Source organism: Gorilla gorilla, chromosome 5, assembly GCF_029281585.2.
Source record: "Gorilla gorilla gorilla isolate KB3781 chromosome 5, NHGRI_mGorGor1-v2.1_pri, whole genome shotgun sequence".
Taxonomy (NCBI): domain Eukaryota; kingdom Metazoa; phylum Chordata; class Mammalia; order Primates; family Hominidae; genus Gorilla; species Gorilla gorilla.
In genome coordinates, this window is record NC_073229.2 from 153,339,962 (window position 1) to 153,353,368 (window position 13,407).

At 34.2% G+C, this 13,407-nt stretch overlaps 2 protein-coding genes across 7 annotated transcripts in view; one reads left to right on the forward strand and one right to left on the reverse strand.

The window, feature by feature from the left end:
- LAMA2 (laminin subunit alpha 2) overlaps positions 1-13,407 on the forward strand; it is a 631,365-nt gene that overhangs the window by 267,164 nt on the left and 350,794 nt on the right. For all 6 annotated transcript variants that reach the window (XM_055391635.2, XM_055391626.2, XM_055391631.2 and 3 more), the window contains exon 9: positions 10,824-10,923. In XM_055391635.2, coding sequence (XP_055247610.1) covers positions 10,824-10,923 — 100 coding nt within the window. The remainder of the gene's footprint in view (positions 1-10,823; positions 10,924-13,407) is intronic.
- LOC101139693 (bone morphogenetic protein receptor type-1A-like) lies at positions 10-5,052 on the reverse strand. Its single transcript, XM_055391640.2, has one exon. It carries the CDS (start codon positions 4,392-4,394, stop codon positions 2,799-2,801), a length of 1,596 nt encoding a protein of 531 aa, XP_055247615.1. The 5' UTR covers positions 4,395-5,052; the 3' UTR covers positions 10-2,798.

The following is a 13,407-nucleotide window of genomic DNA, read 5'->3' on the forward strand; positions in this document are numbered from 1 at the left end:
TTTCATACAAAAATGTTTTATACAAAAAAATAATAATTTTGAAAGCTTCTGTAAACAGTTGAACTTCAAATTAAAAGGTAAGTAGGAACATTTCGTAGTTGGAACTGACCTAAATCTTTGAGGATGTAAGATAAAACTTTTCCATCACTCCAGAAAGTTTTATCATGGCTCCTTCCAGTCAAGGAGTGGACCCCGAGGCAAACTCTGTTCTGATTTTTAGAACATAAATTAGTTGTGCCTCTTAGAGAATTTCATAAAAATGAAATCATACAGTACATACTAGTCAGTCTTTTTTCACTCGACATAATATGTTAAGATTTATCCATGTTGTTTGTGCATCAGTAGTTCTTTTCCTTTTGAAAGAAATTGCTGAGTAGTATTTCTCTGCATGAACATATCAAAATTTTAAATGCATTCTCCTGTTGATAGAAATTAGGATCATTTCCAGTTTTAGCTTAGCTTCTACAAATAATTTTATACTAGTTATTTTATAGTCATATTTTTATTTACCTTGTGTAAATACTTAGGAATAGAATGCTTTTTTCATAGGATAGGTAGATGCTTAACTTTATAAGAAACCGTCAACATTTTGCCAAATTAGTAATAATGTATAAAATGTTCACCAAAAAGTTATATGAGTTTCAGTCGTTCTATATCATCTCTAATATTTGATGTTGACTATCTTTCTGGATTTTAGTCATCTAGTGGGTGTGAAATGGCATCTGATTATGGATTTAATTTTAATCGTAAGGGCTTATTGACCGTTCCTATATCTTCTCTTACGAAGTAGATGTTCAAAGTCTAAATATTTTTTTATCCTAAAAACCAAAATTTTAACTTATAGAGCTATTACCCATATCAAGTAAATGTTTGTGTGTGGTGTGAATAAGTAACCAGATTTATATGGTTAACCTGAAGTTCTAGCACCATTTGTTGAAAAATCAATTGATCATATTACATGGATCAATTTCTAGAACCTCAGTTATCTATTTTTCCTAGCATCTATTTTTCCCTCTGTGTGCTAATACCATACTGTCTTCATTGCTTTAATAAGTCTAGAATTTAGGTAATATAATGTACCAACTATTTTTTATTTTCCAGATTATTTTGTCTATAGTAGGGGCTTTTTTGTGTGTGTTTCTATACAATTTTAGAATCAACTTGTCAATTACAGAAAATATTAGGATTATTGCTTAGACTCTATATACAAATATGGAAAATGGAGCTTGAGGAGATGTTGGTCAAAGAATATAAAATTTCAGTTAGATAATAGGAATACATTGAAGATATTTATTATACAGCATGGTGACTGTAGTTAATAACAATGTATTTACTCTTGAAAAATGCTGAGAGTAGATTTTAAGTGTTCTCACCAAAAAAATTGATAATTATGTTAGGTAATATGTTAATTAGTTTGATATAACCATTTCACAATTTGTATATATATAATATATATGTACAATGATATTCAAAATATCATGTCACACATGATAAATATATACAATTTTGTCATAAAGGAAATTAAACTTTAAAAGCAAACAAGTATTGAGGAAAATAACATCATAATAATATTGAAACATTTAACCAATGAACATAGCATATCTCTCCATTTATTTCTATCTTCTTTATTCATGTCAGTGTTCCAGTACAAAGATCTTGCATGTCTTTTGTTAAATTAATCTTTAGAATTTTGCTTTGCATGACTGTAAAAAATTTTTTTAAATAATTTTCCATTTATTTAATGTAATTGTTAAAGAATTTTGAATATTGACTTTATGCCCTATAGCCATCCTTAATTTCTTTTTTTTTTTTTAAATAACTTCCCTTTTAAAAGTTACTGAGAATAAGAATACAGAACATGGTTATAGGCACTTACATTGCTATCAAATGCAGGAATTCACTTCAATAAGAAGTGCTTTCTTTGTAAGCATGGTTCATGGCAATAGAAGCTCCACCTTTGGAGAGGATGCTTTCTGTGACAAAAATAATAACCACAAAAAAAATGGTGGTTGAAGGAAAACAGTCCAAATTTACAGATGCTTTAAACTTCTTTTGGCCTTGGCATCAGCTTTCATGTTAAAAAATAAAGCTGGTGGGGAAGCTATCTCACTTGCAAAGTAAATGGCTTGTATGAGATTGGCGAATCTTGGTCAGATATTGCATTTTTAAAGCACAAAACCACCAGCCACCAATATCTTCCTGTGCATGCATATAAATTATTTTCTTCTAATTCAAATGGCAGCAGAGGAATCCTGGCGTGAATGTGCATGGAGACACACACACATCACTAAGGAGGCAGGACAAACTATCATAAACTAAGCAGTATCCCAAACACATCATCATCTATAGGCTGTTTTACAAAGGTAGAATACAAACGAACTGAATGTCTCAGGTAAAAGGCAAAGTCTATTTCTCCATCTCTGCTGCACTCATTTATCTTCTTAAGGCTTTCACAGAAAGCACCGTTTTATGAACAGGCAATTCAGTACCCAGAGCTTGACTGGAGACACTAATCAAGATTGAAGTCTTGATGCAGTTCATAAAAATCCATTTAAAAAAAGGCATCAAAAACCACATTTGAAATAAAGCTGTCCATATATAAAGAATGAAGTGTTTAGAAGTTCCCAGCTTGTATCCTAATAAGAGTACTGAAAGGTTTAATATTAGCAGCCTGTGAACACGTAGTGAAGAAAGAGTCTGAGAACCAAGTTAACATCCTTATTCCACTCTAATTCCACCCATGCCATGGGTAAAAACAGTTCTTGCAGTCTAGAGTTTCTCCTCCGATGGTTTAATGGTCAGATTTTTACATCTTGGGATTCAACCATCTTGGCAAGCGTCTTCTTAATTCTCAACGCTGTGAGTCTGGAGGCTGGATTGTGGGCCCAGCATTCTGACATTAGCTTCAAAACTGCTCGTAGACATTCATCACTGTTCCACCGATTAGACACAATTGGCCGCAAACGTTTGACACACACAACCTCACGCATATCTTCGTATGACGGATCACTCGGTACCATGTTATAATATGGCAATTGGTGCTCTTCCATGATCCCTCCTGTGATACAACGACGAGCCATCTCCCAAATGATTAGGCCGAAGCTGTAGATATCAGCTATGATGTAGGGCTGGAAGTGGTTTTTGTTCAGGCTTTCGTCCAGCACTTCTGGAGCCATGTAGCGTTTGGTGCCCACCCTGGTATTCAAGGGCACATCAACTTCATTTGTGTCACTGTTGAATTTAACAACAAGGCCCAGGTCAGCAATGCAGCAACTCCCATTTTTCTTGATGAGGATGTTTTTGCTCTTTAGGTCTCGATGAGCAATTGCGGGCTTTCCTTGGGTGCCATAAATTTCTGTGTGCAGGTGGCACAGACCACAGGCAGCTGAATAAGCCAATTTAAGCAGGGCTCTGGTGTCCAGTGTAGCACATTTCAGGAAGTCATAGAGAGATCCATTTTCATGGTAATCAGTAATCAAATAGAGCTGAGTCCAGGAACCTGTACCTTTAATATCTGCCGCTATGAAACCAAGTATGTTTTCATGGCGCATTAGCACAGTTTGGTAGATTTCTGTTTCTCGAAACCAGCTGGCTTCTTCAGTGGTAAAGAATACTTTCACCGCCACTTTTTCGCCATGCCATTTGCCCATCCATACTTCTCCATATCGGCCTTTACCAACTTGCCGGACCATCTGAATCTGTTTGGCAATAGTTCGCTGAACCAATAAAGGTAGTCCAGACCCACTACCAGAACTTTGTGACTGGTCAATAAGGTCTTTTAGTGATTCTCCAACTGGAATAAATGCTTCATCCTGTTCCAAATCACGATTGTAACGACGTCTGCTTGAGATGCTCTTGTAATAATGTTTGTAACAAAAGCAGCTGGAGAAGATGATCATAGCAATTATGCAGACAGCCATAGAAATGAGCAAAACCAGCCATCGAATGCTGCCATCAAAAAACGGACCTACGACAACATGGGGCAGTGTGGGTTGCAAATACTGGTTACATAAATTGGTCCGACAACATTCTATTGTCCGGCTTAGCTGGGCTTTTGGAGAATCTTTGCACTGAAAATCAGATCCTTCATATTTCATACACCCTAAAGCTAATGTGGTTTCTCCCTGGTCATCTTCTATGATGGCAAAGCAATGTCCGTTAGTTAAGCATGTGTTATTAATAGCATCATCTGGGCAGTGCCCTGAGCAGTAGCACTTTAAAAAAGGCAAGGTATCCTCTGGTGCTAAGGTTACTCCATTTTCTGACTTTTTCTGGTCGGAGTCTGATTTCATCCCAGTGCCGTGGAGCATACTATCCAGATTCTGTCCTTGAACACGAGAAATGATGAACAAATAGGCTCCCAATAATCTGATGTAAATGTATAGCTGAGTCATTGTTCAATTGTAGTGTTTCCTGTGTACTGTCACCTTTAATAATTGGTCTTGCTACTTCATCAATTTAAATGACTATCATTCAGTGAGATTTTCTTGTAAAAGATAGCAAGCACTTGACAATGACTTCAACTCCCACTGCTTTCTTAGGACTCCTCCAAGATGTGGCTAGATAAAACTGTACTTCCGATTTTCTCCAAACAGCTTTGAACTATGCTTCCATCTCATGAATTCCAAGACAGTATTAAACGGATGCATATTTTCATAAGTCGCTCCCGGCGTCTCTTCCCGGGCTCCTTGCCAGCGTGCCGAGGCGCAGGCAGGGTGATGGAGGCGCCCCGGCCGGGAGGATCTGCCGGGGACAGCGGCTTTCCTCATCGATTCGGGAGCACCCGCCATCCTTAATTTCTTTATTAATTCTAGTAGTTTTAAACTACATGCTTTAGAAACGTACACATAAACAATCATTTTACCTGCAAGTACATTCAGGCTTACTTCTTCCTTTGCAATCTTTATGCTAAGGTTAACTAAAAATGGCGAGAGCTGACATCTTCACTTTGTTCTGAATTTTAAAGGGAAACCTAATATTTCACTATGGAGTATGATGTGAACTGCATATTTTTTTATGGACACCCTTTATCAGATTCAGTAGGTCCCCTACTATTCCTAAGTTGCAGAGAGTTTTTATAACAAAATGGTTTTGCATTTTGTCATATGCTTTTCGAAACCTGCTGAAATGAACATAAGGATTTTCTCCTTTATTCTGTTAACGGGGACAGTTTACGCAAATTGAATTTTAAAATATGAAGGCAGCTTTGCATTTGTGAATTAATCTCCATTTGGTTATGATATATTATCATTGTTATATATTGGATGATTCAATTGACTAATGTTTGGTTAAGATTTTTGACATTCTCTCATAAAATATATTGGTCTATAATTTTATTTTCTTATAATGTCTTTGTCAGGTTTTTTATTGGGGTATACTGGCATCAACAAATGATCGGGGAAATGCACTTCCTCTTCTTCTGTTTTCTAAAGTAACTTCAGATTAAAATTAATTCTCTTTAAAATGCTTGATAAAATTTCCTAGTGAAACTATCTGAGTCTCTAGTTTTCCTCGTGCATTGTATTGGCTATTTTTTATTAGACATAGGGCTAGATAGGTTTTGTATTAATATCTTTGGGGAGGGTCCATTTTTGATATATTGTATTTTTCAAGTAATTTGTTCAGTTCATCTAAATTGTCAAATCATTGGCAATTGGCAGTTTTAAAAATTCCCTTATTATCTTCTTGAAGTCTATAGCGTCTATATAGATATCCCCTCTGTAATTTTTAAAATGATTAAGTTGTGCTTTTCTCCTTTTATTGATCACTTACGTTGGGGGTTTATCAATTTTCCTAATCTTTTCAAAAAAAACTTCTGCCTTTTTATTTTTTGTGTTTTTATTTATTCTGTTCTGTTTATTATATTATTCATTTGACCTGTTTTGGTTTTCAATTTCATTTTCTTTTTCTACCTATCAATTTGGAAAGTTAAATTATGATTTTAGACCTTTCTTCTTTTATCATATAAACTTTTAAATATAGATTTCCTTCTAGCAGTTCTTTAGCTGTTTCTCATGAATTCAGAAATGCTTTATGTTCATTGTCATTTATTTAACATAATTTCTAATTTCTCTTGTGATTTATTTTTTGTTAATTTCCAAATATTTGAGCTTTATTAAATATTATATTTTTGATTTCTACACTGGATGTTTATGATCTGAGAACATACTCTCTAAGATGTCAAACTTTAGAAGTTTATTGAAATTTAACTTATGGCTCAGTGCATGGTCTCTCTTGGCAAACAAATAAATGTGGATTTTTCCAATCTGCGATTATGGATTCCTACCTTTCTTTCATTTTTTTTTCAGTATTTCTTCCTGTTCTTTGAAGCACTGTTATGACGCACATACATATTTAGAATATTTTGAATCTTTAGATTTTTATATCTTATAAATTAATATTTTGATAACTGTGAAGATCTCCGCTTAATCTCAGATATCACTTTTTGTCATAAAGTCTACTTTATTTTTTATTAATATTGCCACAGCAGTTTTCATATGCTTACTCTGTATGGTATGTTTTTTCTGATTTTGTTCAACTTTCAACCTATCTTTATTTTCATTTAAAAGATTTCTTATAAAGAGTAAAATAGATGGATTTTTTATCCTGACAATTACTGTGTGTTTAGTCCCTAAATTTAATATAGTTAATAATATGATTGGGTTTTGCTATTTGTTTCCCATTTGTGTCACAAAATTTTTGTTCCCATTCTTCCTTTTCTGTCTACTTTTATGTCAAACAAATATTTTTCAATATTCCATTTTATTTCCTTTATTATCTTTTTAGCAGTACCTCTTTGTATAATTTTCCATTCCAACTTTTATTTTAGGTTCAGGTAGTACATGGGTAAATTATGTGTCATGGGATTTGGTGTACAGATTATTTCGTCACCCAGATGATAAGCATAATAAAATTTTCAATCTTCACCCCACTCCCACCCTTTTCAAGTAGGCCCTGGTGTCTATTGTTGCCTTGTTTGTGTCCATGTGTACTCAATGTTTAGCTCCACTCATAAGAGACAGCATGCAGTATCTGGTTTTCTATTCTTGCATTAATTCACTTAGGATAATGGCCTTCTGCTCCATCCATGTTGCTTCAAAGGACATGATTTTATTCTTTTTTATGGCTGTGTAGTATTCCATGGTGTATATGTACTACATTTTCTTTATTCAGTCCACCAATGATGGTACCTAGGTTGATTCCATGTCTTTGTTATTGTGAATAGGGCTGCAATGAACATAGGCATGCATGTGGCTTTATGATAGAATGATATGTATTCCTTTGGGCATATACCCAGTAATGGGATTGCTGAGTTGAGTGCTAGTTCTGTTTTAAGTTTTTTGAGAAATCTCCCAACGGCTTCCCACAGTGTCTGAACTAATTTACTTTCCCACCAGCAGTGTATAAGTGTTCCCTTTCTCTGCAACCTCACCAGTATCTGTTATTTTTGACTTTCAGTAATAGCCGTTCTGACCAGTGTGAGATGGTAGTATTTTAAGCTCATGATATAGTGATATAGTCCTATCTTTTGGACTATTGTTTTCATATATTGCACATAATTTGTAAGCCAGCAATACAATGTTGTAATTTTTGTTTGAAGTCACAAAACTATGAAAACAATCTTAAAGAAATGAAAAGAAGGAAAAAAATTTACATTAACCATACCTTTCCCATTTTCCATACTCTGTGGTTCTAGCTTATATATATTGCCCTCCTGCTTGAAAAATTTCCTTTAACATTTTTTTTTTGGTAGTGCAGAGCTGCTGGTGACAAATTTTCTCAACTTCCCTTTATCTGAAAATGTCTTTAATCTACTTTCATTATTGAAGGATATTTTCCACATAGTTACAGAGGTGTGTGTTTTCTTCTTTGTTTAGCACTTTAAAGATGTGGCACCATTATTTTCTGGATTTCATTCATTCTTATGACAACATAGCCATTATTTGTTTCTTTGTTCTATATATATATCTTTAATTCACTAGATGATTTCAAAAATTTTTTTATATCTGCCTTTTGACACTTATACCATGTATGATAAAACTTTGGCCCGTAGACCAAATCTGACTCATGGCCTATATTTGTATGACCTGTAAGCAAAGGATGTTTTTACATTTGTAAAGGTTTGTTAAAAGGAGAAGTAGAAGAAGGGGAGAATGAAGAGAACTAGGAGGGGGAAGAAGAGGAGGAAGAATGAAGAGAGTCTTTATATGGCTTATTTTACTATCTGTCCCTTTACAGAAAAGTTTTCCAACCTCAGAGTTAAACTATGATGTGTCTATGTTTGGCTTTCAAGCTTACCTTGCTTGATTCACAAAGCTTCTAGGAACTATAAATTGAGATTTTATTCCACGTTTAGGAAATTTTAGGCTTTTTTTTATTTTTATTTATTTTTTTTAGGCTTTTTTTAAAACCTGTTTTTTGACCAGTGTTTTTCCTTCTCTTTCTAGGACTCCAACTGCATGTGTGCTAGGGCGTTCATTGTATCTGAGGCAGTGCTAAGTAATTTTTTTTCTTTCTTCGTTCTTTAGATTGGATCATTTCCATTTATCTATCATTATACTTTGGTCTACATATAATGTATCTTTAATTTACTAGCTGATTTTGAAATATTCTCATTAGGCCGGGCACAGTGGCTCACACCAGTAATCCCAGTACTTTGGAAGGCCGAAGCGGGCAAGTCACTTGCGGTCAGGAGTTCAAGACCAACCTGGCCAACATGGTGAAACCCTGTCTCTATTAAAAATACAAAATTTAGCCAGGCATGGTGGCAGGCACCTGTAATATCTCCTACTCAGGACACTGAGGCAGGAGAATAGCTTGAACCCAGGAAGTGAGGTTGCAGTGGGTCAAGCTTACACCAGTGCACTTCAGCCTGAGCAAGAGAGCGCGACCCTATCTCAAAAATAAATACAAATAAATAAATAAATAAATTCTCATTATATTTACTTTTAACAATAGTATCACGTTTGAGAAAACTTTGGCCTGTAGACCAAATCCTGGCCTATGGCCAGATGACTACAAAAGTAGTCATTAGGTTGACTACTCTTCCTCCTATCATCTCTACCTGATGTTAAGCATATCCAGTGAATTATTAAATTGAGGTATTTTACTTTTCAGCTTTCTGGAGTTCTTATGTTCCTTAGAGCTTCCATTTCTCCTCTGAAATACTCCGTACCTTCACTCATTATAAACATTGATTCCTTTATATTCTTGGACGTATTTACAGAACTTACGTTGACTTCCTTGTATGCTAATTTCAATATCTGGGTCACCTCAGGATCTGGTTTTATCAACTTCTTTTTTTAATAAGGACAACATTTTCTTGTTTCTTTAGTCCTCCTTTATTCACAGAGGATATGTTCCAGGAACCCCAGTTGATACCTGAAATCACAGATAGTACCAAACCTATATATACTATGTTTTTTCTATCTGATACCTGTGATGGGACTAAGTGACTAACAGGAGGGTAGTGTCTATACAGCATAGATATGCTGGACAAGGGGATGATTCATATCCCTGGTGCGACAGAGCAAGATGGCCTGAGATTTCACCACACTATTCAAAATGGCATGCAAATTAAAACTTTTCAATTATTTATTTCTGGAGTTTTCCATTTAATATTTTTGAACTGTGGTTAACCATGATAACTGAAACCTCAGACAGCAAAACTACAGATGAGATGAGGACTACTGTAATTTATCATCTCTACAGGACATTTCGGAGAATACAATGCAGACACTGGTTTCTGTTATGTTCCTCTGAAGATTTTGAATTGGTTCTAATTAGTAATAAACTTGCTGAGTGATCACCATGAAGTCATGAAAGTTTACTTTCGTACTTTGTTAGGACAGATTAGTGGAAAACTCCAGGTATTCATCAAACATTTCTAATGTAGTTAACTTAAAGTCTGAATTCTCTTTACTTTATGGTTGGTAGCACCTGAAAACTCTTCTCACCTTGTTCAGTTTCCAGCGGTTGCTTTCCACTGAATTTCCTAGAATCTCCTGAGTGACTATACAATAAAGGGATCAGTTAAGGCTGGGAAGGGTATTGTTATGCAAATTTTGTGAATTGCAGTTTAACAGCTAAAGAATTTATCTCTATGATGTTCATAAAATTATTGTCTTAAAATTTGATTTTAGATTTTTCCACTTAATGACATTTAATTTATATGTGTATATAAAATATGCCTTACCTATTCTTTGCACAGTCCTAACTTCATAATGGGGGAATGAATGAATGTGTCTTAAACAAATGATGATTTTGAAACTGATCTGTGAACTTAGTTAATAGAGATTCAGTGAGGTATATAAATAAGTCTAATTTTAACACTCTGATTTATAGTAGCAAACAAGTTTTCATTTGTAAATTAAGCCTAGATATATATACATATGAACTATATTGAATAGGTGGGCATTTCTTGGGCAAATAATTTAGTTTTTTTTTTTCCTATTACATCTGGAAAATAAATCTTGTATATACAGTATATGAACACAGTGTAGTTTTGTTTAAGTAAACTAGCTTTGTTGATATACTATGTATACAAGATAAAAAGGAATAAAACATGAAAATATCAATAATTATTGAATCTAAGTAACAAATATATAGGAATTTATTATTCTATTATCTTTAGTTTTGTGTAAGCATGTAAAAGAACTGGATTTTAGAAATTATAAACATGTATTAAAGGTAATTCTTATAGTTTTCTCAATAATTTGCTGCTTTGTATTATTAAAACTACTTTGTCTATAAAAGTTTGCTGAAATGAAAAATATTGCTGTTTTTATTACACTTGGTTAAATTCATTTTAATATTTTTGTTAGGTATCTCCAAATTATCCAAGGCCATGCCAGCCATGTCATTGCGATCCAATTGGTTCCTTAAATGAAGTCTGTGTCAAGGATGAGAAACATGCTCGACGAGGTGAGAGCTGCAGCAGAATGTCACTGCTCTGATAAAAGGACAACTAGAAGCCAAATATGATTATTTTCAGAAGAATATTTTGCAGTAAATGTCATTCATGTAATAAATTTATTCTTTAATCTATCAGTGTATTAGCGTTCCCTCCAGGAAGCAGTTTTTAAACTCATCTCAATAATTACTTTCATGTTTAATTATAATGTTTTCATAGCAAGAAGAGTTGAATTATGTATTTTGAGATACACACACACACACAGAGATAAAGAAAGAGAGACAGTCAATCACAAATCTGTGGTATATGTAATTTTTTCATATCATGTTATTTATTAGATTGTTTGTAGCTTCTATGAGTTCTAGCATGAAATGCCAGCGTTCACTGAGGAATGTGTGTGCTGTAGTGGGAAAAGCAAATAGAAGAACTCACACATTGAGATGTAGGCAATAATATAGAAAGCAAGAAGTGTTCATAAAGGACTAAGAAGGTAGTAGTCATGAATTAATGAACAGAAAGAGGCTGACACTAATTTAAGCTAAACACTTCCTTTGAGGAATGAAATTCATGAACTCCAAACATTAAGGAATCAAATGCCAACATAACTCCTTGATATAAAAGCATTTGGGAGCTACTTCCAGGGCAGTTGCTCACCAAGTTTGAGTAGGAAATTCATAGAATGCACTGGGACGCTTCTTCTCTAGAAAGACTAAAATTAATCAAGACTACAATGTAGTTTTTTTTCCCTAATGACTTTAGCGTTAAAAGACCAGCAATGTTTCTTAGGTACAATTCTTGTTACCTGCTTTCTTTATAAAACTGTAGGATTATCAATCTGAGCATTACATGTAGACTAAATTTTGAAATATTAAAAAACGATACGTTTTGATAGTCGAATGATGAATTACTGAGGTCACTTTTTGTTTTAAGCCTTCTTTTCTCTTTGTGTTTACAAGTAAATCACAATGTTGTTTTCATTAATATCACTTAACTCTTCCCTACTCCTTTTTGAGTAATGAGTATATATGATCACAGAAAATGGAAAAGTAGAAAAATAAATATACAATTCAGTGGTAATTCAGGAGAGATACCACTATTAACATTTTCATATATTTCTGTCATAATGCATACAAAAATTTCTGATATTGCTCCTCTTAACTTTATGTGATGAGTTTCCCCAAAAATCTATGAAAACTTTCTCTGAAGTCTGGCTTCAGCACCTAAATAACACATTATTATATGGTCGTGCCATAATTATTTACCCTCTCAACTTTATGTGGACATTAAGATTGTTTCAAATTTTTGTTTATTTTAACCAATCCTTTAATAATACTTATTCCATATAATTATTTTTCAATTATTGTAAAAACAATACATAGAAAATAAATTCTTAATAGTAAAGAAATAAAATAATAAGTGTCCTCTTCAACCTATTTATCCCAGTCTTACTTCCAAATTTAAAAATATTGAGCCTTTTTTCCGATTCAGTTTTTTTTTTCTTTTTTTTAATTATACTTTAAGTTTTAGGGTACATGTGCACAATGTGCAGGTTAGTTACATATGTATACATGTGTCATGTTTGTGCACTGCACCCAGTAACTCGTCATCTAGCATTAGGTATATCTCCCAATGCTATCCCTCCCCCCTACCCCCACCCCACAACAGTCCCCAGAGTGTGATATTCCCCTTCCTGTGTCCATGTGATCTGATTGTTCAATTCCCACCTATGAGTGAGAATATGTGGCGTTTGGTTTTTTGTTCTTGCGATAGTTTACTGAGAATAATGTTTTCCAGTTTCATCCATGTCCCTACAAAGGACATGAACTCATCTTTTTTATGGCTGCATAGTATTCCATGGTGTATATGTGCCACATTTTCTTAATCCAGTCTATCATTATTGGACATTTCGGTTGGTTCCAAGTCTTTACTGTTGTGAATAATGCCGCAATAAACATACGTGTGCATGTGTCTTTATAGCAGCATGATTTACAGTCCTTTGGGTATATACCCAGTAATGGGATGGCTGGGTCAAATGGTATTTCCAGTTCTAGATCCCTGAGGAATCGCCACACTGACTTCCACAATGGTTGAACTAGTTTACAGTCCCACCAACAGTGTAAAAGTGTTCCTATTTCTCCACATCCTCTCCAGCACCTGTTGTTTCCTGACTTTTTAATGATTGCCATTCTAACTGGTGTGAGATGGTATCTCATTGTGGTTTTGATTTGCATTTCTCTGATGTCCAGTGATGGTGAGCATTTTTTCATGTGTTTTTTGGCTGCATAAATGTCTTCTTTTGAGAGGTGTCTGTTCATGTCCTTCGCCCACTTTTTGATGGGGTTGTTTGTTTTTTTCTTGTAAATTTGTTTGAGTTCATTGTCGATTCTTGTTATTAGCCCTTTGTCAGATGAGTAGGTTGCGAAAATTTTCTCCCATTTTGTAGGTTACCTGTTCACTCTGATGGTAGTTTCTTTTGCTGTGCAGAAGCTCTTTAG

What these genes read in the sequence shown, in the direction of transcription:
- LOC101139693 (XM_055391640.2), bottom strand. Translation starts at nt 4,394, where the DNA reads ATGACTCAGCTATACATTTACATCAGATTATTGGGAGCCTATTTGTTC.